This window comes from Pongo abelii, chromosome X (genome assembly GCF_028885655.2).
Source record: "Pongo abelii isolate AG06213 chromosome X, NHGRI_mPonAbe1-v2.0_pri, whole genome shotgun sequence".
NCBI classification, from domain to species: domain Eukaryota; kingdom Metazoa; phylum Chordata; class Mammalia; order Primates; family Hominidae; genus Pongo; species Pongo abelii.
The window spans coordinates 55,940,853-55,968,822 of record NC_072008.2 but is presented as its reverse complement, the minus strand read 5'-3'; the positions used below and the strand labels follow the sequence as shown (position 1 = coordinate 55,968,822).

At 38.6% G+C, this 27,970-nt stretch overlaps 1 protein-coding gene across 1 annotated transcript; it reads right to left on the bottom strand.

Moving 5' to 3' along the window:
- On the bottom strand, positions 1–27,461 carry FOXR2 (forkhead box R2). The gene is made up of 5 exons (XM_054544232.2): positions 27,336–27,461; positions 13,212–13,270; positions 12,688–12,724; positions 11,991–12,050; positions 1–2,697 (listed from the first exon to the last, which is right to left on the bottom strand). The coding sequence occupies exon 5, from the start codon at positions 2,153–2,155 to the stop codon at positions 1,220–1,222; it is 936 nt and encodes a 311-aa protein (XP_054400207.1). The 5' UTR covers positions 2,156–2,697; positions 11,991–12,050; positions 12,688–12,724; positions 13,212–13,270; positions 27,336–27,461; the 3' UTR covers positions 1–1,219.
- Positions 27,462–27,970: the final 509 nt, after the last annotated feature.

Sequence of the window (27,970 nt, the reverse complement as noted above, 5' to 3'; positions counted from 1 at the left end):
CTGATAAACAAAAGTTTATTTTCATAGAAAATGTGTTAAAGATAATTTTGAAATTAGAAAAACAAATGCTGTAGTGTTTGTTGCTGCTGCTGGCTCGTTTCTTTTTTTGTTTTTTAGCAAAACACCACTGATGTCTCTTGGCTTCCAAAAACCCACAAGATGAAGTCCAAACACCTAATAGTTTTCTCTTAGTCACTCACGGTCCTCATGTAGTTAAGCCACACTGAACTTCATGCCATTCCCCCAAACACTGCATCCACTTTGTTCACACTGTTGCCTCTGTAATGCCTCTACTCCAGTTTACTTACCCAGCAAATTTCTATTTATTCTTCAAAACTAGCTCAAAATGTATTTTTTCCAATGCCTTTCATGTGTTTCCCAGGAAGAATGTCTCCCCATTTCCATGTCAATTTCTCACATCTGTTTCATCATACTTACATTATAAATATATCTCCCACTAGTATCCCTCAGCTTTTTATCCTCAGCATCTAAGATGGACCTTGACACATTAGCATATCCTCAATAAAATCTTGAGAACTAAAAAGAATGGAAAATAAAGCTTTATCATCAAAAGGCTTGGGGTTAATACAGGAATATTTCACAGCACGTTAAACATACAAACTAAAAGTAGCTGTTTAGAATTATTTGTCAATACTGGAATTGGATGACAAAGAAACAAGGCTTAGAAGTCCAGGGCCAGAAATAGAAAAGTGAGGTTCTGAAGGATAAAATGGGTTACTTAAAAAGGAGATGTAGCTGATGAATGGTAGAGGGGGAAACTTGATTCTCCATCACAAGTCAAATTCTCTTCACATGGCACTCGAGGTTCTCCATGGCTTGGCTCCATCCTGCCTTTTATGCTTTATATTCCACTGTTCACTTCCATGTGTGAAAATACTCTCTATAAACAAAATTCCTTTCTTTCACAAAACACACCCTTCCTTCCTTAGTTTCTATGCCATTGTTTCTAGGATTTTCTTCCTTTGCTCAAAATGTGGAACAACAGCCACTCCTCATGCGACTTTCCATGACTCTCCACCTGGATTTAAGTTCTGTCTCCCTTGTACCCACCTCTAACTTTACTTAACACCATTATTGTAACAGTAGCTAAAGACAGGCTTGGCACCAACCAGGCTGGGTAAGTTTAGAGATTAACGAATGTCAGGGGATAAGTAGGCACAGTAAGGAAGGCAGTGTTCCAAAAGGGAGTAGTGGTATTTCAAAGATCAAAGAGAGAGGTCAACAATTCTGGCTGACTCATGCACTCCTGGATTCTCTCCCTTTGAGCAGAGGCTAAGGCACGAGTCTCCTCCCAAAAGCGGCGGTGCCCCTCCTTAGTGAGCTTCCAAAGGCAAGAGCGAGGTCTTGCATTATCTTCATCCTTAAGGCTGTCTGGTACCTTCTCAAAGCTGTCCAGGAAGCAGAGGTTGTAATGAATGGTGCTCTTCCAGCCATCCGGAGCTGTCCAGAAAAAGGGGAAATGCTGTCGGGTGAAATTGTAGATCTCCTGCACACTGAGACCACAGTGGGGGCTGTTTCTTAATGCTAGGGCAATAAGGTGGCTACAATTGAGAGGGGGCCTTTGCCAGGACTTCTCTTGGCTGTTGATTTGCCATAGTTTCTGGCTCTGGAAGCACTTCATTTCAGGGGACTGGAGGGAGTTGTCCTCTTGTTCCTCAGCCTCCTCTTCTATGAGCTCAAAGTCACTGGGGGAATGGATACCCTGCTTCTGTAAATGAGACTGCTCACTGGAGGAAGATGGCAGAGACTCTACCATTTTGTCCTCTGAGCAGTTAGACTCTTCATCTTTTAGTGGAGGCTGAGGGAAAGGAGAAATGTTTGTCGGATCCTCTTTTCCACTGGGCTTTGGGGCCTCCTGGCTGCCAAGGGGACACACGATATTGGGGTCCACCCACATCCACAGATTGGGTTCACAGTGAGGACCATCTTCATCAGGACTGGGTCTCCTATTCTGAGGCATCTCTGGGGGCTTCATTACTTGGAATCTGTATTTGGCAAGGATCTGCTCACCTAAAGAGCACTGGTCTGTGGTACAAGGCAGAAATAACTCATTCCCCATGTCCCAGTCCAGCAGCCCTGGGACCTGGCCATGGAGACTGTACCAAAATTCACAATCTTTTAGTTTTAAGTCCATCTTTAGTGGAGAGATAAGTGGAGAGAGACTTCTGAAAGAACAGAGATCTAGCAGGCACTTAAAGCTGTTGTTTGGGCACCATTTTTTTTATGCAGTGTATCTCATCTAGGGAGCTTATCAGTAGGTCTGCTAGAAGCACTGAAGGAAGAGGCACCAATGTCTCACTGATTAGTGGTCAGACCTGGAGAAACCTCAGCTTTCTGGAACAAGGCTCAAAACATGGAAGTAATAAAAAAAAGCTTTTGGGCAGAAAAACATTTTTAGGTGGAATTCTTGAGCTTTGACTGGAAGCAGAAAGTCACTTCAAGAGGAATCATAAACTGAATTGTGCAAACTACGGTGACTTGCATAACAGGTGATCATCTGGCACATACTTAAACTCTTGATGAGTTCATTTAATGAAGGGACAAACATATTTATAAATCACATTATATTTCTGAGTCTTCCTTAATGGTTTTAAAAATCATTTCATTCATCGAGTGCCTTTGGATTTCTGTTAAGCGCTTTCACATAGATGATCTGAACTGATTTTCATCACAGCCCTGCAAGATAACATGGTATTATTAATCTCATGTCACAGATATGGCAACTGAGATCCACATACACGAGTAAGTAGGACAGCTAGATCCACAGCCCAGATCTTTTATTTTCACTATACCCATTGACTCTTGGTCATACTCAACATACGATATACAACAGGCAGCAATATGTGCAACCTGAGTTTTACTGTAAGATGGTAACTATCAGAGCATAGCCTCTATTATTCTCATACTGATGCTAGAATCTAACCTTGCTGCCATTTTGAATCCTTTTCTGGGAAACAGCTGGTTTTCCTCTCTCCAGGTCACCTTCTTAGGAAATGAGTTCTGAACTATACACTGAACAGCAGGACCAAAATTTAGCCACAGTATGCAAGGTCCTGAAAGCCCCAGAGCTTCTATTTCCAGTAAGTTCACACCCAGGACATTTGTAAGAAAAATAAAATGGCAAGGTTTCCTTTAATTCAGTTTGCACAAAATCCATGTGTAAAGTATGCGATATCATTAAAATCACTACATAGGACTATGTTGCAAACATATCCAGCAAATGTCATTGGGAGCTATTGGAGAGGCACTTTAATCTCCATATTGTTTCCATACTCTGGTTCTCTTCTACTCTAAATAATCTTTCATACAGGTGGCCTGAGTGGTCTTTCTACAGCATAAATATAAAAAATAACACAACAGTTGTACCAACTGTTAATCATTATAGAATGCTGTAAGCACTCTAACTCAAATCTTCAAAATAATCCTATGAAATAGGTACTCTTATTATTCTTCCTTTACAGAGTAAAAAACATAAGGCACAAAAAAGCCTAAGTCACAGAGCTAGTAAAGGCCAGAGCTGACTTTCAAACATAGGCAACCTGACTGCAGAACATATGCTTTTACTCACTATACCAATCTTCTCTATTTTGTTATTATAACATAAAATCTTATAACTTAATGCAACATAAAAGGCCCTCCAAAATCTCACCTATGCTTACCTTTCCAGGATAACTTAACACCCTAGCTTTCTTGCTTCATACTTCACATCCAAAAAGTACTGAAATACTGGGATCTTCACCACACACCCATCTTTTTTTCTCATGTCCCTTTGCTCAAAAACATTCGCTTAAAATGGCTTACTACCTATTGCCTTGACTTAACTAACCTCTACTCATCTTTTAAGACAACAGAAAGCCTTTTCTAATAAAAATCCTGCTTCCATCTCCCCATAGGGAATTAATGGATCTCCTTCCCAGTGGGGCACTGATCTTGGAAAAGCAGGAGATTAACCTGAAATATTTAGCTTATTATGCCAACCACGAAGAGCCTGGAAGCATTTTAGTACTCAGTAGTCTTTTATTCTTTAAATGGGGGCTCTAGTGTTACAGAATTTCTCCTCCATCTTCACCTGCGAAAGTGCTCCAATCCTTAGATATTGGCTAGTAAAACCAAGTTATCACTGTGTATTGTTTCTTTGGGACTCATTTAGAAACATTCAATATTTACGTATTGAGCATCCACCATGTTCCAAGAAGTACGTAATAGGTCTGGCAGATGAGTAAGACGCAACCCAAGAGGATATCACAGAGTAATGCGGAAAGACAGAGAAGTAAAAAAGAAAGTTAAAATACAGTGTGATGAGTATTAGATACTGTAATAGAAGAGCATAGAGAGGAACAACTTAACCCAGATAATAGGAATCAAAAGGGATCCCATAGAATATATTACTTAAGCTTAAAAGACATGTTACCCAGAAGCAGAGATATGGAGAACAGGCTAGCACATGCCAACCAGGTACACGTTCAACACAGTATATGTACTATACAAAGCAAAACCCATAAAACTATATGAGTTTTAGAGTAAGATGGTAACCATCAAAAGATGGCCTCTGTTAATCTCAAACACATCTTAGAACCCAAACTTGCTTAAGTTGCTCCAGGAAAGGAGACAGGGACATTTTGCACATGCTCTGGAAAAGTACTCAAACTCATATTTGTGGGTAGCCTGTTTCCCAGGTCCCAACCTATCCCGAGTGTTGATATAGGCAAAAATGTCAGCGACTGATGAAACCATATGTTATAAGCAAAAAATGGCACAACAACATAATAAGTTAAGTTGGAAAAAGTGGTGGGAACTCATAATGACCTTAGAAATACCTCTTCAGCATGGGCATGCTTATGCTTGCTCTGTCTCTTATTCACATACACACACACACACACACACACACACACACACGCAGTCCCAATGGTATGATTTGGCTCTGTCCCCCACCTAAATCTCATGTTGAATTGTAATCCCCAATGTTGGAGGAAGGACATGGTGGGAGGTGACTGTATAATGGGGATGAATTTCTCCCTTGCTGTTCTCATGATATTGAGTTCTCACAAGATCTGTTTTTTTGAAAGTGTGTAGCACTTCCCCCTTTGCTCTCTCTCTCTCTCCTGCTGTCATGTGAAGATGTGCTGGCTTCCCCTTCACCTTCTGCCATAATTGTAAATTTCCTGAGGCCTCCCCAGCCATGCCTCCTGTACAGCCTTTGGAATTGTGAATCAACTAAACCTCTTTTCTCTATAAGTTACCCAATCTCAGGTAGTTCTTTATAGCAGTGTGAGAACGGACTAATACACCCAATAACAGGAGCAGCAGTAGAAGCAGTGCTTTTACCTGCCTTCAATTTTCAGAAGCATTCCTGTGCCCAGATTTTGGTCCCCACTCAAAGGACTGATAAGGAGGGTAGCTGATACACATTTTGAGGCAGAAAAAAGTCAGCAATATTAATAAAGACTCTTGTTACAATAAAAAATTCTTTCAAGAATGTCAGGAGCAGTGTTAAAAGGATGAAAAGTCACCTTAAAGGAGCTCTCACTGCCAAATTGTAACTTTTTATTTTACCACATATGCTATGATTAATTGAAACTATTTTAGTCTGTTAAATGCTGTAAGTACATAATGATACTCCTAAAAATAAAAAAGGTAGTTGTGGGCTGGGTGCAGTGGCTCATTCCTGTAATTCCAGTGCTTTGAGAGGCCAAGGCAGGAGGATTGCTTGGAGCCAAATGTTTGAGACCAGCCTGGGCAACAGAGTGAGACTCTGCCTCTATAATTTTTTTAAAAAATCAGCTGTGCAAGATGGCGTGCGCCTGTAGTTCTAGCTACTCAGAAGCCTGAGGTGGCAAGATTGCTTCAGCCCAAGAGTTCAACGCTGCAGTGAGCTGTGATGGCACCACTACACTCCAGCCTGGTCAGTGGAATAAGATCTTTTCTCTTAAAAAAAAAGAAAAGAAAAAAGGTACTTGTAATGAAAAAAAAAATGCCATAGGATATTTAAGATTTGTTGCTTTTATATATGAAACTGCTAAATATTCATGGGTACTTTTTTCATTTTAAGTATATGTCTTTTGTAAAGCATAGATATGTACTTGTTTCTATCAATGGGCAAACAGGAAAGAATACAGGAAAAACGATGAGTAAGCTATATGTGGTTCCAGAAAAACAGGTACGATACCAATGGCTGCTGTGTATAGTTGTATAGGTTGCATGCAGCCCAAGGGTGCCTGTGATGGTTAATACTGAATGTCAACTTGATTGGATTGAAGGATGCAAAGTATTGATCCTGGGTGTATCTGTGAGGGTGTTGACAAAGGAGATTAACATTTGAGTCAGTGGGCTGGGAAAGGCAGACCCACCCTTAATCTGGGTGGGCACCATCTAATCAGCTGCCAGTAAGGCTAGAATATAAAGCAGGCAGAAAAACATAGAAAGACTAGACTGACCCAATCTTCCAGCCTACATCTTTCTCCCATGCTGGATGCTTCCTACCCTCAAACTTCAGACTCCAGGTTCTTCAGTTTTGGGACTCGGTCTGGCTCTCCTTGCTCCTCAGCTTGCAGACGGTCTATTGTGGGACCTTGTGATAGTGTGAATTCTTAGTAAACTCCCCTTTGTGTGCGTGTGTGTGTGTGTGTGTGTGTGTGTGTGTGTGTGTGTGTAGCGAGACAGAGAGACAGAGAGGTGGGGAGACAGAGAGAGAGCGCTCTGGCATTGGCTAATTAATCATGGTGTTCCTAGAAGTGAAATTGATAGGAAGCCTACTGCATTCCTACTTAATTTATATAAGCAGAAAACTTCTAGGTTGAATGGACAAAAGACTAATTTGAATTATGAAAACAGAGAATCATAGCCTCTCAATCAATTTCTAGACTTGAGCCTGTTTACAGACCCAGAACCCCTTGAATGAAGGGGAGGCTGGGTCCCCTTGAGGAAGGACCCCATCACACTACTGACCATTTATGCTGTTAATCTTTCTCCCATCCTTCCACAAGGAGACCTCCAGCCTTTTACCAGGGTAACACTGCATTGAAGAAACGGAACTGATCAGACATTTTGGGGACTACTGGACACTGGCTCTGAGCTGACATTGATTTCGTGGGACCCAAAACGTCAGTGTGGTCTTCCAGTTAAAGTAGGGGCTTATGGATGTCAGGTAATTAATGGAGTTTTAGCTCAGGTACGATTTACAGTGGGTCCAGTGGGTTCCCGGACTCATCCTGTGGTCATTTCCCCACTGCCAGAGTGTATAATTGGTATACACATACTTAGCAGCTGGCGGAACGCCTACATTGGCTCCCTGACTGGTAGGGTGAGGGGCATTATGGTGGGAAAGGCCAAATGGAAGCCACTAGAGCTGCCGCTACCTAGAAAAATAGTAAACCAAAAACAATATCACATCCCTGGAGGGATTGTGGAGATTAGTGCCACCATCAAGGACTTGAAAGACACAAGGGTGGTGATTCCCACCACATCCCCATTCAACTCTCCCATTTGTTTTGTGCAGAAGACAGATTGATCTTGGAGAGTGACAGTGGATTATAGTAAGCTTAACCAAGTGGTGACTCCAATTGAAGCTGCTGTACCAGATGTGGTTTCATTGGTTTAGCAAATTAACACATCTCCTGGTACCTGGTATGCAGCCACTGACTTGACAAATGCTTTTTTCTCCATTCCTGTCCATAAGGCCTACCAGAAGCAATATGCCTTCAGCTGGCAAGGCCAGAAATATACCTTTAGTGTCCTACCTCAGGGGTATATTGACTCTCTGGCTTTGTGTCATAATCTTATTTGAAGAGACCTTGATCACTTTTTGCTTCCGCAAGATATCACACTGATCCATTACATTGATGACATTATGCTGATTAGATCCAGTGGGCAAGAAGTAGCAAACACAGTGGACTTATTGGTGAGACTCTGGCGTGCTGGAGTATGAGAAATAAATCTGACTAAAATTCAGGGATCTTCTGTCTCAGTAAAATTTCTAGGAGTCCAGTGGTATGGGACCTGTCGAGATATTCCTTCTAAGGTGAAGGATAAGTTGCTGCATTTGGCCCCTCCTACAACTAAGAAAGAAGCACAGCGCCTAGTGAGCCTCTTTGGATTTTGGAGGCAACACTTTCCTCATTTGGGTGTGTTACTCCAGCTCATTTATCGAGTGACCCGAAAAGCTTCCAGTTTTGAGTGGGGTGCAGAATAGGAGAAGGCTCTCCAACAGGTCTAGGCTGCTGTGCAAGCTGCTCTGCCACTTGGGCCATAGGACCCAGCAGATCCAATGGTGCTTGAGGTGTCAGTGGCAGGTAGGGATGCTGCTGTTTGGAGCCTTTGGCAGGCCCCCATAGATGAATCGCAGTGGAAGCCGCTAGGATTTTGGAGCAAGGCCCTGCCATCTTCTGTAGATAACTACTCTCCTTTTGGCCTGTTACTGGGCTTTGGTGGAAAGTGAACATTTGACTATGGGTCATCAAGTCACCATGTGACCTGAACTGCCTATCATTAACTGGGTGCTTTCTGACCCATCTAGCCATAAAGTGGGTCATGCACAGCAGCATTCCATCATCAAATTGAAGAGGTATATTCGTGATTGGGCTTGAGCAGATCCTGAAGGCACAAGTAAGTTACATGAGGAAGTGGTTCAAATGCCCATGGTCTCCACTCCTGCCACCCTGCCTTCTCTCCCCCAGCCTGCACCGATGGCCTCAAGGAGAGTTCCCTATGATCAGCTGATACAGGAAGAGAAGACTAGAACCTGGTTCATAGATGGTTCTGCATGATATGCAGGAACCACCTGAAAGTGGACAGCTGCAGCACTACAGCCACTTTCTAGGATATCCCTGAAGAACACCGGTGAAGGGACATCTTCACAGTGGGCAGAACTTCGAGCAGTGTAACTGGTTGTGCACTTTGCATGGAAGGAGAAATGGCCAGATGTGGGATTATACACTGATTCATGGGGTGTACCAATGGTTTGGCTGGATGGTCAGGGACTTGGAAGAAGCATGACTGGAAAATTGGTGACAAAAAATTTGGATATATATATATATATAAAGGAGATAAATATATATATAAAGGATATACATATGTACATATGTAAAGGATATATATATGTATATATGTTAAGGATATATAAAGGATATATCTATATATAAAGCATATATATATGTATATATATAAAGGATATATATATATAGGATAGTCCAGGTCTGTCACTCCAGCCAACACTCTAACTCCCTTCTTAGCCTGTTGACTTAAAGATAGGAGGAGCCCAAAATGTCCAGGTGGCAATCTTAACTTCCAGTTGAACGGATTTGTTGTTGTGTCTCCTGGTGGCATCGTTCCTCCCTCTGGAGCTATATATATATATATATGATATATATATATCCTAATATATATATCATATATATATATCCTAATATACATATCTCATATATATATCCTAATATATATATCATATATATATCTTAATGTATATATCATATATATATCCTAATATATATATCCTTTATATATATCTATCCACATATCTATGTCCTTTATATATATATCTATCCACATACATCCACACACATATAGGTCCTTTATATATATATATATATCTATCTATCCACACACATATAGGTCCTTTATATATATATATATGTGTGTGTATATATATATATATATCCACACACATATAGGTCCTTTATTTATATATATTTATATATATATATATATATATATATATATCCACACACATATAGGTCCTTTATATATATATATATATTTATATATATATATATATATATCCACACACATATAGGTACTTTATATATATATATATATATCCACACACATATAGGTCCTTTATATATATATATATATATCTCCACACACATATAGGTCCTTTATGTATATACGTATCTATCCACACACATATAGGTCCTTTATATATATACGTATCTATCCGCACACATATAGGTCCTTTATATATATACGTATCTATCCGCACACATATAGGTCCTTTATATATATACGTATCTATCCGCACACATATAGGTCCTTTATATATATACGTATCTATCCGCACACATATAGGTCCTTTATATATATACGTATCTATCCGCACACATATAGGTCCTTTATATATATACGTGTCTCCACATATATATATGTCCTTTATATATACGTGTCTCCATATATATATATATCCTTTATATATACGTGTCTCCATATATATATATCCTTTATATATATGTCTCCATATATATATATCCTTTATATATGTCTCCATATATATATATCCTTTATATATATGTCTCCATATATATATATCCTTTTTATATATATATCTCCATATATATATCCTTTTTATATATATATCTCCATATATATATCCTTTTTATATATATATATTCATATATATATCCTTTTTATATATACATCCATATATATATCCTTTATATACATACATCCATATATATGTGCATCCTGTATACACATACATCCATATATATGTGCATCCTTTATATACATACATCCATATATATGTGCATCCTTTATATACATACATCCATATATGTGCATCCTTTATATACGTACATCCATATATGTGCATCCTTTATATACGTACATCCGTATATATGTGCATCCTTTATATACGTACATCCGTATATATGTACATCCTTTATATACTTACATCCGTATATATGTACATCCTTTATATACTTATATCCGTATATATGTACATCCTTTATGTATATATCCATATATATGTACATCCTTTATGTATATATCCATATATATATCCTTTATGTATATATCCATATATATATCCTTTATATATATATATATCCATATCTATATCCTTTATATATATATCCATATCTATATCCTTTATATATATATGTATATATATATCTCCTATTAGTTCTGTCCCTCTAGAGAACCCTGACTAATACAGTGCCCAACCAGATAGCATGAAATTCAGCCTGAGCTCTGTTTTCCAAACCATGTACTCTGGTTCTGGGGCTGTGTCAATCCCAAAGTGGTATCTCTTTTTAACTCACACCGAGGAGCCATTTGGTCGCCATGCGGCTAAACTGTATCCTCCTAGACAGGACATCTTTATTCTAATTCGCACAAAGATCAGCTGCCATGTATACCAAGAACTAGTAAGACAGATTAATACTGATGGTCACAAATAATAATCACGTAGAAATAGGTCCAACAGGGTGTTGCAAGATTATTAACAACATGATTTAACGAAAGGAACTACCGGCTGGGCACAGTGGCTCACACCTGTAACCCCAGCACTTTGGAAGGCCGAGGCAGGTGGATCACGAGGTCAAGAGATCGAGACCATCCCGGCCAACACGGTGAAACCCTGTCTCTACTAAAAATACAAAATTAGCTGGGCGTGGTGGCACACACCTGCAGTCCCAACTACTCGAGAGGCTGAGGCAGGAGAATCACTTGAACCTGAGAGGCGGAGGTTGCAGTGAGAGGAGATCGCACCACTGCACTCGAGCCTGGTGGCAGAGCGAGACTTTGTCTCAAAAAATAAAAAATAAAAAAGAAAGAAAAGAACTACCTAAGAAAACTCAATCCCTTATCTTCTAAAAAATGAATCCTTTCAAAAGTCCTAATGATTATCACAAAATATTAATAAGGAATACATACATCTTAGACTAGGTAAATATAGCAAGAAGACAGGACAGGATAATGGATACTACCAAACATGTATAAATTAAATAATGCTTCATTTTTGTTAAAGACAAGTTGCAAAAAACAAAAAACAAAAAACAAAAACAAAAAACAAACAAACAAAACCAAACCTCTGTGTGACAGATAGGGAATTAGTACCATGAGATAATAAATTAAAAATTGATATCAAAAGGACTTCAGCCAATACCTTACGGTTAAATCATTTTGAACTACCCAATCATGTCTTATGATCCCCTTGCCCCAAGAATCAAATTAGTCGATAACCTGTATTCTGTTACCTTGGCATGTCTGAAATGGTATTTCTTTTTTCCTCTCAGTTGGCTAAGATTATTGAAACCCTAGAAAAATGTAAAAGGGAATAAAATTACTAAAATCCTCTGAAGATAAAATGTTAGCCCAAGGAAGAAAAATATGCAAGGCTGGAAATAAAGAGGAAATAAACCTGTGGTATTCATATTTTAGAGTAACTTTAAATGTAAGTGCATGGATATATTTTTAATCATTGTATTTGTGTAGATTTCATATACTAGTCAAGCTGTTTGAAGTGTTTCAGAAAAGGCCACGTCAAATTTGTAATTGCAGTTTAAAACTTTTAGGAAATTTAATTCATCAAATTGGTAACCAAAGTTTAGATGGTCAATAAAAATTAGTTTTAAAATCTTTGTTTATAAGTTATTTGAGTTTCATAAAATTCAGCAGTAGGCAAAGTACAAGTAGTAGTAAGTATTTATATCCATGTACAAAAGCCACTGGACACCCAAGAATCTATGAAAGGATTTACTATGTTAACACTATTTTCTTTAGCTTTTCTCTTTAGCAATCAGATTAACTTTTCGAGTTTCTGGAGAACTCCTCAGCATTCTCACACGCACCAAAAATGAAATAGTTCAATTCTGGAAATGTTATGTTTGAAGTAGCTGTGCATGTAGCAAACTAAAGTAGACTGTTGGAATAAGTGATTGCTAATAGACTCACCAACTTGTTTCTGCCACACCTTACTAAGCTTCTCCATCTGTAAAATGAAGATAATAAAAAGTCCTACCTCAATGAGTTATTGAGAATATCAAAAGAAATACTTTAATGTATACCATTAATTTATGTATCGTGTATATCAAGGTTTAAGTTTAGTGTTTGACAATTATAATGTTCCATAAATGTAAACTTTTATTATGTTATGTTATTCTTTTTAAGGGCAACACTGGTTCTTAAACTTGAATATATCACACAGAAATGATAGTGACAAACAAAGAGGATTGATTTTAATAACTATGCATGGAAAGCTTACTTAACTTGGGAGTCTTTAGATTGAATTTTAATCCTTTAGGAGCTGCAATTTGAACTAAAAACCTCAATCCAACAAAATTTGGAGTCTTACTTTATTCCAAGGCTTCGAGAGTTTTGAATTTGTGGGAGAAAAGTACCTTTTTATTTGGAATATTTTTTTTCAAGTGTTCTGAGACCCTTTAAAAGGCAATAACCCCTTGTTAATTGTCACTTACTGCTTGTTTTTCTTTCCAAGGGTTCAGCCTCAAGTGCCTGGAAAGGGGAAGGAGACTGTCTGCAAAACAAAAGAAAACATAAAATCAGATAAAAACCTTGTGGAGATGGCTATATCCTGGGTCAAGTTTTGCATAGCTTAATGTAATGAATCTATTCTGCAATATGAATTAAATGGCATGTCAAGAGCATATGGAATACAGAGAGTAGAGTCAGGATTTTAGGTCCAGTACATGTTTCACATAATCTCAGCTGCTTTTTGTTATTCTCAGGACAAGTCACACCAACATACATATATTAAACACATATTATGGCCAGGTCAATTTGGTACACTGATTTAATACACTTTAGGAACCCTCTTCTTTTTGCTCCAAATATATAAGGAATAAAATTACACAGATAAACAGATAGACCATAAAAAAATCAAGCTCAAATATAAGGAAAAAAAGCATCTTATTAGACAAGAAAAAAACAAAATAATGAGTGAAACTAAGCCACTGGATTGCTGGACTCTGGATTATCAAGCAGGAATTGAAAGTTCAGAGTTTTTTTTTTTTTATTTTTTATTTTTTGTTTATTGGTGGGAGAAGAAAGGAGACCAAAATTCAGTGGCATTCTAGCCCCATCCTAGGGACTACCTCTGCTTGTGCAAAGAAGCTAAAAAAGTATTGCTGCCAAACCCTGGCAAACTGTAGGTCTAGGAAAGAAGATCATCACTGATGAAACCTCACAACCAGAATTTGGGCCAAGCCCACTAGCTGTTGTAACTGATTCTACTGGATCTGTAGTATTCTCTGTAACATCATGAGACAGTAACTCAGAACTTCCATTCTGGAATGTGGTAGTGGATTGAAGCCTGGAGTGCTGGGAGAAAGCAACCAAAAAGCCTCTAGAAAGGGTTGAGGGAGCACAGGCTAATGAATAAAGGTAGGCAAGAGGTGGAGAACCAAAACTATCTGTTCAAATCAGGCAGAAAACCAAAATCCCAAAAATACATGAAGAAATTTAATAACAAGAAAAATCAACTAGTTAATGAATTCTCTCAAGAAAACAATAATGTTATACAGCCACCTGGATAATAAAATAAGTATGTTCAGTATAGTCAAAGCAACAAAGAGTGAATATAATAAAATATATGCAAGGAAAGCAATACAGATAGAAATAAAAAAGCAATTAAAAATGTTGAATACAAAATGTCACTGAAATTTAAAGAATGCAATAGATGAGACAAACTCAACTGGACATGGTCAAAGAGTAAATTGGTTAATTGGAAGATAGAGTACTAAAGAACATCCAACATGCAGTAGTCATAAAAATATAAAAATAAGGCCCTTTGAGAAAATGTCCAAATAGGAACAGCTCTGGTCTGCAGCTCCCAGAGAGACCAACAAGGAAGGCAGGTGATTTCTGCATTTCCAACTGCATAACCAACTGGTTAGGCAGTGGGTGCAGCCCAAAGAGGGAGAGTGGAAACAGGATGGGACATCGTCTCACCCAAGAAATGCAAGGATTTGGGGACCTCCCTCCCCCAGCCAAGGGAAGCCGCAAGGGACTGTGCTATCCGACCTGGATACTACACTTTTCTCACAGTTTTTGCAATCTGCATATCAGGAGATTCCCGCGTATGCCCACACCACCAGGGACCTAGGTTTCAAGCACAAAACTGAGCGGCTGTTTGGGCAGACGCCAAACTAGAAGAAGGAGGTTTTTTTTTTGGTTGTACCCCAGTGGCACCTGGAACCCCAGCAAGACAGAACCATTCACTCCCCTGGAAAGGGGGTTGAAGCCAGGGAGCCAACTGGTCTCACTCGGGGGGTCCCACTTTTACAGAGCCAGCAAGCTAAGAACCACTGGCTTGAAATTCTCACTGCCATCACAGCAGTCTGAAGTCTACCTGGGATGATCGAGCTTAGTGAAAGGAGGAGCATCTGCCATTACTGAAGCTTGAGTAGATGGTTTTCCCCTGACAGTGCTAAGGAGGCCGGGACGTTTGGACTGGGCAGAATTCACCACAGCCTGGCAAGGGGCTGTGGCCAGACTGCCTCTCTAGATTCCTCCTCACTAGGCAGGACATCTCTGAAAGAAAGGCAGTAGCCCAAGTCAGGCGCTTATAGAAAAAACTCCCATCTCCCTGGGATAGAGCACATGGGAGAAGGGACAGCTGTGCGCACAGCTTCAGCAGACTTAAGCTCCTGCCTGCTGGCTCTGATGAGAGCAGCTGATACTGACAAGGAGGATTCTCCCAGTGCAGTGCTCAAGCTCTGCTAAGGGACAGACTGCCTCCTTAAGTGGGTCCCTGACCCCTCTGCCTCCTGACGAGGAGAGACCTCCCAAAACGGGTGGACAGACACCTCATACAGGAGAGCTCCAGCTGGCATCAGGGCAGTACCCCGCTGGGATGGAGCCTCCAGAGGAAGGAGCAGGCAGCAATCTTTGCTGCTCTGCAGCCACCACTGGTGATACCCAGGCAAACAGGGTCTGGAGTGGACCTCCAACAAATTACAGTAGACCTGCAGAAGAAGAGCCTGTTAGAAGGAAAAGATACAGAAAACAACATCAACATAAAGAACCCCGAAACAAAAACCACATCCAAAGGTCATCAGCCTCAAAGATCAAAGGTAGGTAAATCCATGAAGATGAGGAAAAACCAGCACAAAAACGCTGAAAATTCCAAAAACCAGAATGCCTCTTCTCCTCTGAATGATTGCAACTCCTCTCCAGCAAGAGAACAAAACTGGATGGAGAATCAGTTTGATGAATTGACAGAGGTAGGCTTTGGAAGGTGGGTAATAACAAACTCTTCTGAGCTAAAAGAGCATGTTCTAATTCAATGCAAGGAAGCTAAGAACCTTGATAAAAGGTTACAGGAACTGCTAACTAGAATAACCGGTTTAGAGAGAAACATAAATGACCTGATGGAGCTGAAAAACACAGTACGAGAACTTCATGAAGCATACGCAAGTATCAATAGCCAAATCAATTGAGTGGAAGAAAGAATAACAAAGATTGAAGATTAACTTACTGAAATAAGGCGTGAAGACAAGATTAGAAAAAAAAAGAATGAAAAGGAATGAACAAAGCCTCCAGGAAATACGGGAATATGTGAAAAGACCAAACCTACAACAGATTGGTGTACCTGAAGTGACAGGGAAAATGGAACAAAGTTGGAAAACACATTTCAGGATATTATCCAGGAGAACTTCCCCTAACTGGCAAGACAGGCCAACATTCAAATTCAGGAAATACAGAGAACACCACTAAAATACTCCTCAAGAAGATCAATTCCAAGACACATAGTCATCAGATTCACCAAGGTTGAAACAAAGGAAAAAATGTTAACGGCAGCCAGAGAGAAAGGTCAGGTTACCTACAAAGGGAAGCCAGTCAGACTAACAGCAGATCTCTGCAGAAACTCTACAAGCTGGAAGAGAGTGGGGGACCAATATTCAACATTCTTAAAGAAAAGAATTTTCAACCTAGAATTTCATATCCAGCTAAACTAAGCTTCATATGCAAAGGAGAAAAAATAATCCTTTCCAGACAAGCAAATAGCGATTTTGTCACCACCAGGCCTGCCTTACAAGAGCTCCTGAAGGAAGCACTAAATATGGAAAGGAAAAACCAGTACCAGCCACTGGATAAACACACCAAAATATAAAGACCAATGACATTATGAAGAACCTGCATCAAATAATGTGTAAAATAACCAGTTAGTATCATAATGACAGGATCAAATTCACACATTACAATATTAATCTGAAATGTAAATGGGCTAAAGGTCCCAATTAAAAGACGCAGACTGGCAAATAGGATACAGAGTCAACACCCATCAGTGTGCTGTATTCAGGAGACCCATCTCACGTGCAAAGACACATGTAGGCTCGAAATAAAGGGATGGAGGAAGATTTACCAAGCAAATGTAAAGCAAAAGAAAGCAGGGGTTGCAATTGTAGTCTCTGATAAAACAGACTTTAAACAAACAAACATCAAAAAAGACAAAGAAGGGCATTATATAATGGTAAAGGGATCAATACAACAAGAGGAGCTAACTAACCTAAATATATATGCACTGAATACAGGAGCACCCAGATTCATAAAAAAAAGTTCTTTGAGTCCTACGAAGAGACTCCCACACAATAATAGTCGGAGACTTTAACACCCCACTGTCAGTATTAGACAGATCATTGAGAGAAAATTTACAAGGATATACAGGACTTGAACTCAGCTCTGAAACAAGCGACACTAACAGACATCTACTGAACTCTCCACCCCAAATCAACAGAATATACATTCTTCTCAGCACCACATAGCACTTATTCTAAAATTGATCACATAATTCGAAGTAAAACACTCCTCACCAAATGCAAAAGAATGGAAATCATATCAACCAGTCTCTCAGACTGCAGTGGAATCAATTCAGAACTCAGGATTAAGAAACTCACTCAAAACTGCACAACTACATGGAAAACGAACAACTTGCTCCTGAATGACTACTGAGTAAATAATGAAATTGAGGCAGAAATAAAGAAGTTCTTTGAAACCAATGAGAACAAAGAGAAAAAGTACCAGAATCTCTGGGACACAGCTAAAGCAGTGTTAAGTGGGAAATTTATAGCACCAAATGCCTACATCAGAAAGCTGGAAATATCTGAAATAGACATCTGAACATCAAAATTAAAAGAAATAGGAAAGCAAGAGCAAACAAATTCAAAAGCTAGCAGAAGACAAGAAATAACTAAAATCACAGCAGAACTGAAGGAGATAGAGACACGAAAAACCCTTCAAAAAACAATGAATCTAGAAGCTGGTTTTTTGTAAAGGTTAACAAAATAGACTGCTAGCTAGACTAATAAAGAAGAAAAGAGAGAAGAATCAAATAGACACAATAAAAAATGATAAAGCAGCTATCACCACCAATCCCACAGAAATACGAACTACCACCAGAGAATGCTATAAACACATCTATGCAAATAAACTAGAAAATCTAGAAGAAATGGGTAAATTCCTGGACACATACATCCTTCCAAAACTAAACCAGGAAGAAGTTGAATCCTTGAATAGACCAGTAACAAGTTCTGAAATTGATGCAGTAATTAATAGCCTACCAATAAAAAAAAAGCCCAGGATACGACCAATTCACAGCCGAATTCTACCAGAGGTACAAAGAGGAGCTTGTACCATTCCTTCTAAGACTATTCCAAACAATGGAAAAAGAGGGACTCCTCCCTAACTCATTTTATGAGGCTAGTATCATCTTGATATGAAAACCTGGCAGAGACACAAAACAAGAAAATTTCAGGCCGATATCCCTGATGAACACCAATGTGAAAATCCTCAATAAAATATTGGCAAAATGAATCCAGCAGCACATCAAAAAGCTTATCCACCAGAATCAATCAGCTTCATTCCTGTGATGCAAGGCTGGTTCAACATATGCAAATCAATAAATGTAATCCATCACATAGACAGAACCGATGACAAAAACCACATGATTATCTCAATAGATGCAGAAAAGGCCTTCAACAAAATTCAAAACCCTTTCATGCTAAAAACTCTCAATAAACTAGAGATTAATGGAAAATATCTCAAAATAATAAAAGCTGTTTGTTGGAATCCCACAGCCGATATCATACTGAATGGGCAAAAGCTGGAAGCATTTCCTTTGAAAACCGGCACAAGACAAGGACGCCCTTTCTCACCACTCCTATTCAACATAGTATTGAAAGTTCTGGCCAGGGAAATCACGTAAGAGAAAGAAATAAATGGTATTCAAATAGGAAGAAAGGAAGTCAAATTGTCTTTGTTTGCAGATGACATGATTTTATATTTAGAATGCCCCATAATCTCAGCCCAAAAACTGCTTAAGCTGATAAGCAACTTCAGCAAAGTCTCAGGATACAAAATCAGTGTGCAAAAATCACAAGGATTCCTATACACCAACATTAGATAAACAGAGAGACAAATCATGAGTGAACGCCCATTCACAATTGCTACAAAGAGAATGAAATACCTAGGAATACAACTTACAAGGGACGTGAAGGACCTCTTCAAGGAGAACTACAAACCACTGCTCAAGGAAATAAGAGAGAAACAAATGAAAAAGACTTCCATGCTCATGGATAGGAAGAATCAATATCATGAAAATGGCCATACTGCCCAAAGTAATTTGTAGATTCAATGCTATTCCCATTCCCATCAAGCTACCAATGACTTTCTTCACAGAACTAGAAAAACCTACTTTAAATTTCATATGGAACCAAAAAAGAGCCCGTATAGCCAAGATAATCCTAAGCAAAAAGAAAAGCTGGAGGCATCACGCCACCTGTCTTCAAACTATACCACGAGGCTACAGAACCAAAACAGCATGGTACTGGTACCAAAACAGATATATAGACCAATGGAACAGAACAGAGCCCTCAGAAATAACACCACACATTTACAACCATCTGGTCTTCGACAAACCTGATGAAAACAAGCAATGGGGAAAGACTCCCTATTTAATAAATGGTGCTGGGAAAACTGGCTAGCCATATGCAGAAAACAGAAACTGGACCCCTTCCTTACACCTTATACAAAAATTAACTCAAGATGGATTAAAGGCTTAAAGGTAAAACCTAAAACCATAAAAACCCTAGAAGAAAACCTAGACAATACCATTCAGGACATAGGCATGGGCAAGGACTTCATGACTAAAACACCAAAAGCAATTGCAAAAAAGCCAAAATTGACAAATGGGATTTAATTAAACTAAAGAGCTTCTGCAAAGCAAACTAAACTATCATCAGAGTGAATAGGCAACGTACAGAATGGGAGAAAATTTTTGCAATCTACCCATCTGACAAAGGTTTAGTATCCAGACTCTAGAGGCATCTTAAACAAATTTACAACAGAAAAACAAACAACCCCATCAAAAAGTGGGTGAAGGATATGAACAGACACTTCTCAAAAGAAGACATTTATGTGGCCAACAAACTTATGAAAAAATGCTTATGATCACTGGTCATTAAAGAAATGCAAATCAAAATCAGAATGAGATACCATCTCACGCCAGTTAGAATGGTGATTGTTAAAAAGTCAGGAAACAACAGATGTTGGCAAGGCTGTGGAGAAATAGGAACGCTTTTATACTGTTGGTCGGAGTGTAAATTAGTTCAACCACTGTGGAAGTAAGTGTGGCAATTCCTCGAGGATCTAGAACCACAGATACCATTTGACCCAAGAATGCCATTACTGAGTATATACCCAAAGGATTACAAATCATTCTACTATAAAGACACAAGCACACGTATGTTTACTGCACCACTATTTACAATAGCAAAGACTTGGATCCAACCCTAATGCCCATCAATGATAGACTGGATAAAGAAAATGTGAAATATATACACCATGGAATCCTATACAGCCATAAAAAAAGAATGAGTTCATGTCCTTTGCATGGACAATGGATCAAGCTGGAAACCATCATTCTCAGCAAACTAACACAGGAACAGAAAACCACACCACATGTTCTCACTGATAAGTGGAAGTTGAACAATGAGAACAAATGGACACAGGAAGGGGAACATCACACACTGGGGCCTGTTGTGGGGTGGGGGTCATGGAGAGGGAGAGCATTAAAGCAAATATTTAATGCATGCGGGGCTTAAAACCTATATGACGGGTTGATAGGTGCAACAAACCACTATGGCACATGTATACCTGTGTAACAAACCTGCACGTTCTGCACATATATCCCAGAACTTAAAGTAAAATAAAATATATATATATATGTATATATAAATACAAAAGAATAGTGAACAGAAATTGAAGGTATACTGAGAAACTCCAACATTCATCTAATAAAAGTTTCAAAAGAATATTTAGAGAATTATAAAGGATTAATAATGAGGAGAAATTGCTAATGACTTTCCAGATTTGAAGAAAGACATGAGTTCTCAAATTAAAAAGTCCACTGAACAGGATAAATACAAGTCAACCCACTCCAAGACACACTGAATAAAACCTTATAATATCAAGAATAAAGTGTCAGGGAAGGTGGGTGTTTGATACAATGGCAGTGGTGCTGAGTTGGGTACTGCTTGAGGTGTGCCAGCTTTCATAATCTCCAAGAAGTCACAGGTATTTTCTGTTTATGATATATTTCTTATCTAAAATAATTTTCCCTCATTATTTCCAAGATTATTTCCAGTGCAATATGCCATAGAGATGCTCAAGCTTTGTTTTATAACCATTAGTATACAGACTTCAGATGTATCTTATCTGTGTGCCTAGCTATAGAAAAGAGAATTGTACCTATTGCCCCACAGCAGTGAGAAAATTGTAGATATTGTCAGGAGTAGGCTATTGCTGATAAGACTTTAACTGATAAAGCTACTGTGCAGACACAGAACTGCTGGCTCACCTGCAATAAAAAAATAACACTGGAAATTTTTTAAAACTCAAACCTAGCTGTGCAATTTAGAGAAGATGAAGATATAGATGCCATGCTTCATTCCTTTGAAATAATCGCCAAATGTTTCATATGAACTCTTCTGGGACCTTTGGTACAACGTGATGTTTGAGCAATTGGCTCTGCCTCAGAGGATGCTGAGAGCTTTTTGCAAGAAGTTTGCCATAAATTGCTGAAGCCCTACAGCATTAAAAATTAGAAATAATTCAAATATGTTAAAATGCATAGAATGTACATATTCAATTTGATCAACTTTGACAATTGTTTATACCCATGTAACTACCATCCAGCACAAGAAGTGGAACATTTCTTTCACCCCAGAGGATTTTCTCATCCCCTTTCCAAACTTCACTCACCCTTGTAACTACTTTCTGTTGTCTATCATCATAGATTAGTTGTGCTTGTGTTTGCACTTTATGTAAAAAGAATTATATGACATTAATAATAAATCATAATAAAGCAACAATCTTAAGAGCCACTAGAGGGGAAAAAGCTTTATTCTAAAGGAAGATCAACTAGACTGAGGGCAAAAAACAATGGATACTAGAAATACTTATAAATGTTGAAGTAAAATAACTGTCACTCATAAGTTTGTACTCAATTATTCAAGTGTGAGAGCAAAATGAAGACATTTTCCGTCATTAGAGTTAACCAAAGATCATCAATACACTCACAGGTAAACAATGTTTTTTAATATGAGCAGTGAAGCCAGAGGGAAAATATGGGGGAAGGAGAAACAACAATGAAGAAAGAAACTAACAGACTATGTTTATTATGACTATAAAATTATAACTGATTTTTTTGTGTTTAAAAGGGTAAAGAAAAACAAAACTGTGTCCAAAAATAATAAGTAGGGGTTCAATGGGTAGTTCCAGAATACTAAGGCTTTTGCAATAGTTAAAAGGATGGAAAATATTGAGTAACCAAAGATTTTGTTAGACAAATTAATTGTGTGTACATCTAAAAAATTTAAAGACAAACACAGTAAGAATATAATCTGCAGCATCCAAAGCAGCAGAGGATATGAGGGACAAAGAAGCCAAGAAAAGTGATGTTAAACTGAAAACCTGGCCAGGCGCAGCGGCTCACGCCTGTAATCCTCCCACTTTGGGAGGCCAAGGCAGGCAGATCACTTGAACCAGGAGTTCAAGACTAACCTGGACAACATGGTGAGACTCCAGCTCTACCAGAAATACAAAAATTAGCCAGGTGTGGTGGCATGTGCCTGTAGTCTCAGCTACTTGGGAGGCAGAGGTGGGAAAATCGCTTGTGCCCCAAAAGGTCAAGGCTGCAGTGAGCCATGATTGCGCCATTGCATTCCAGTCTGAGAGACAGAGCAAGACCTTGTCTTGAAAAGAAAAAGAACAAACTGAAAACCCCCTAAAATAGTAAAAATGAGTCAAAATCTATTCATAAACATAACAATAAAAAAAGTTAACTTCATCTAATAAAGACAAGATAACCAGAATCATTTTTAAATAATCGAGCTATATAGTATTTCTAAGAGCTACATCTAAAAGAAAAAACATCAAAAAATTAAATATTGGAGAAAATAGAATTAAAGGCAAAAAGCATCAATAGAGGGACACTCCAAAATAATAAAATAAACAGTGCATCATGGACTTGGATGCATGTGTCCAGGTAGCAACAAAACAGACAAAACAAAAACTGACAGAATTATGAGTTGACATTTATGAATCTACAAACAAGACATAATTACACTCTCCTCTATTATATTAGAAACAGAGAAAAAATAAGAAGAATGAGAATCCTTTTCAAATTGATCCTCAATATTATAGGGAAGAACAAAAGCCCTAGAATACCCTAAAGCATATTAAAGAAAATACAGTGGGGCAATTTTTCCTACCAAACACCAAGTCTTATTATAAAGCTACAGTAAATTAAGACCGTTATTAATAAAGGGAAAACAAAAGGCCCAAAGGAAAAATAGAGTCAAGAAACAAACCCACATAAATTAAAAAGTCCCAATAAACCCCAATAAAATTAAAGATTAACCTATATATAAAAACTTGCACCCAAGAAAAATCTCATTTTTTTCAAGAATTTGCAAAATTTACCATAAGTCTTAAAAATTTCAAATAATCTGTAACATGTTCACTTTCTTTGATCACAATGCAATTAACTATGAATTATAGTAAAAATAAGAAAAAATGCTTACAAATTTCTAAAACTTTTTTTTTTTTTTTTTTTTTGAGACGGAGTTTCACTCTTGTCGCCCAGGCTGGAGTGCAGTGGCGCAATCTCGGCTCACCGCAACCTCCGCCTCCCAGGTTCAAGCGATTCTCCTGCCTCAGCCTCCCGAGCAGCTGGGATTACAGGCGCCTGCCACCACGCCCAGCTAATTTCTTGTATTTTTAGTAGAGACGGAGTTTCCCCATGTTGGGCAGGCTGGTCTCGAACTCCTGCCCTCAGTTGATCTGCCCATCTCAGCCTCCCAATCAAAAACCATTCTTTAAAATCTCATTTGTTAAAGAAGAGTTCAAAATGAAAATTACAAGATATTCAAACCTAAACAGCAATGAACAGACTATATTCTGAAACTTGTGAGATGCAGTAAAATGACATTTAGAAAGGCATTTATAGCTACAAATGAACAAATGTAATGAAAAATAAAACACACTACAAATGATGTCTTTCACCAAAAATATTAAAAACCCAACAAACTTAACAAACCTTAATAAAAGACATAAAATATGGTCTTAATAAATGAATAGATATACCATGCTAATATAATGAAATTCTCAGTTTCATAAAGATATCAACATTCTGCATTTTACTTTAAAAATGGAATAACATTCCAATCAAAATTCCAGAAAGAGTGTCAAAACAACTTTTCAAGTTGATCCTCAATATTACAGAGGGGAACAAAAGCCCTAGAATATCTAAGACATATTACAGAAAATACAATTAGGAGGTTTGTTCTACTAGACACCTATACTTATTATAAAGCTGTAGTAAATTAAAACTATGTTATTAACAAAGGGAAGGCCCAAAGAGACAAAGGAGTCCAGAAACAAACCGCATCATCTGTACTCTCTATCCCTCTTTTTCTCCTTAGCACTTATTCCCTAAAATGATACACTATTCTATTATTTAATGGTCTTGTTCAATAGACTGTAAGGTCAATAAAGACTGAAATTTTCGGTCGGGCGCAGTGGCTCACACCTGTAATCCCAGCACTCTGGAAGGCAGAGACAGGCAGATCACTTGAGGTCAGGAGTTCCAGACCAGCCTGGCCAACATAGTGAAACCCCATCTCTATTAAAAACACAAAAATTAGCCAGGCGTGGTGGCGTGCACCTGTAACCCCAGCTATTTGGGAGGCTGAGGCATGAGAATTGCTTGAACCCAGGAGGTGGAGTTTGCAGTGAGCCGAGATCCCGAGATCACGCCACTGCACTCTAGCCTGGGTGACAGAGAGAGACACCATCTCAAAAAAAAAAAAAAAAATAGCCTGGGTGACAGAGAGAGACACCATCTCAAAAAAAAAAAAGACAGATTTTTGCCTATATTTGTTCATTTGTTTTGATGAAGTATTCCCAGTGCCCAGAAGAATCCCTGCTTTAATAAATATTTATTGAATGAATAAGACCTAAATGTGAAAATCAAAACTGATATTTGTAATTTTAATTAATTAATTAATTAATTTTTTGAGACCAGGTCTCACTCTGTCACCCAGGCTGGAGTGGTGATTTAGACTCACTGCAGCCCCTGCCTCCCAGGCTCAAGCAATCCTACCACCTCAGCCTCCCGAGTAGCTGGGCCACAGGTGTGTGCCACCACACCTGGCTAATTTTTGTAATTTTTGTGGAGATAGGCTTTCGCCATGTTGCTCAGGCTGGTCTCGAACTGCTGAGCTCAAATTGATCTGCCTGTCTCGGCCTCCCAAAGTGCTGGGATTGCAGGCGTGGGCCACCATGCCCGGCCTAAAACTGGTATTCTTTAGAATACAGGGGAATAAATACGATTGTGTCCTTGGAGTGGAGAAGAATTTCTTAGAAATATTAAAAAAATGGATTACATAAAAACTCAAAATTCATGGACACACATACAGACAGAAGTAACAAACAAAGGGTAAAAACAAGCCACTACAGACTGCAGGAAGATTTATGAGACACATAAAACAAGAACACAAGAGGAACTCCAGTGTATCAACAAGAAAAGAACAAATAACACAGTAGAATAGGCAACGGATATGAAAAGGCTAGTTCACAGAAGAAAAACCCTAAACGGCCAAGAAAACACAAAAGATGCTCAACCTCAATAGTAATCAGAAAAATGCAAATTAAAACAAAATAAGGTTATGTTACACACCATCACATTAGAAATAGCTAGTAAATTAAAAGATACTTAAAATTTACAACCTGGGGATTCAATTTTTAGGTTATATTCTAGAGAAATTCTTTCACACGTGCACACTGAGAAATATATCAGAAAAACAGCACTGTTTGAAATGGTAAAACAAATGAAAAATAGCTAACAGCCTAATGTCCATAGCAAATATAAGGATATGTAATAGACTAATATTAGCATGTAAACCAAGCTACACATTTCAATATGAATTAATTTCTAAAACAAAATTTTGAATGAAAAAAGTAGCAAATGACTATATACCATATGCCATCATTTAAATGAAATTTTAAAGGCTGCAAAACAATACTATTTTAATTATTTAAAAATATATAGAGAAAGTGTAAAACCATGCAAAGGGAGAAAAGAGAATAGGATTAGGGAGGAGTTCACAGGGAGTTTCAATTGAGGCTGTAACGTGGAAAAATACATCAATTATGAGATACCAATTCGCATCCATCATTTTGGCAAAAAAAAAAAACCACAAAAAAGCATGCAAACAATAACATCGAGCTTTGACAAGAATGGAAGGAAATACTCTCATCCACTAGTTGCAAGAGTGTAAACTGGTACAACCATGTTAAAGGCAATTTGTCAGTGTTTATTACAAGTTATAATTTGAGTACCTTAAGCTTCTGACGTTTTTACTTCCAGGCGTGTATTCTAGAAAGCACTTGTAACTATGATTAAGGAAACAGGAGAGGGTACGCCCCACACTACTGCTTGGAATGCTGAAAATAGTTAAAATATCCATCAATGTGGATGGTAACAGGGGACTTAAATACGGTAAAAACTATACTAAGGAGCACTATGTAGCTTAAAAAAAAAAAAAAAAAAGCCGGGCGTGGCTGCTCATGCCTGTAATCCCAGCACTTTTGGAGGCCGAGGCACTTTGGGCGGATCACCTATGGTCTTGGCACTTTGGGCGGATCACCTGTGGTCAGAAGTTCGAGACCAGCCTGGCCAACATGGTGACACCCCGTCTCTACTAAAAATACAAAAATCAGCTAGGCATGGTGGCATGCGCCTGTAATCCCAGCTACTCGGGAGGTCGAGGCAGGAGAATTTCTTGAACCCGGCAGGCGTAGGTTGCAGTGAGCCAAGATTGTGCCATTGCACTCCAGCCTGGGCGACAAGAGCAAAACTCCATCTCAAAAAAAAAAAAAATCTTTTGTAGGAAGACTGAGCGCAGTTCAGGAGAACTGTTTGGTGAAAAAATCAAGTTGTAGGTTATCGGAATCTACCAGAGGAATTACTTGTATTGAGGAGAGGATTCAGGCATAGGTGGTGATGACCAAAAGCCTACCTGTAGTGATAAGGACCCTGATGTCACAGAATTGACCAGAAGACTGCCTCTAGAAAAGAGAAATACCCTATTATGGCGACACATGCGACCATCCGCCATCACCAAAGAGTACCACGCTCACGGGGCGCAGCTCTCCACAGGCCTTCCTGTTTTACATAGGAACTCACGTGAGTGAACTGACCTATGAAAAAGAGAGACGTTATGATGCTGGGTGGAGCTAACTGGAAGCCTGCCAATAGAAATGCGAGGTACCCTATGGTGGGTGGTTCACCCATATGTCGGCTTGTACGATAAAGAGGACCCTTATGTGGGAAGGGCTGTCCAGTGGACTGCCTGTAAATAGAAAATACATAATTGCTGTGGGCAGGCCTACTGAGATGCCTCCCAATATGAGAATACCACTCTGGTGTTGGTAAGATTGAGCATAGAACTGCCCGTGTGATATGGAAGGACCTGTTGTATACTCAGACGAATAGAGAACTTGCAGAGAAAGATCCTGTAGTATAGGCGGGGATTCACCAATAGAAATGAGAACAACTTTTACGTGGGTGGAACTACCTAGAGGCCTGCTTCTACAGAAAAGAAATACCTTGGGTTGAGAGGGAATGAACAGAAGCCTTTGAATAAAGAATAGA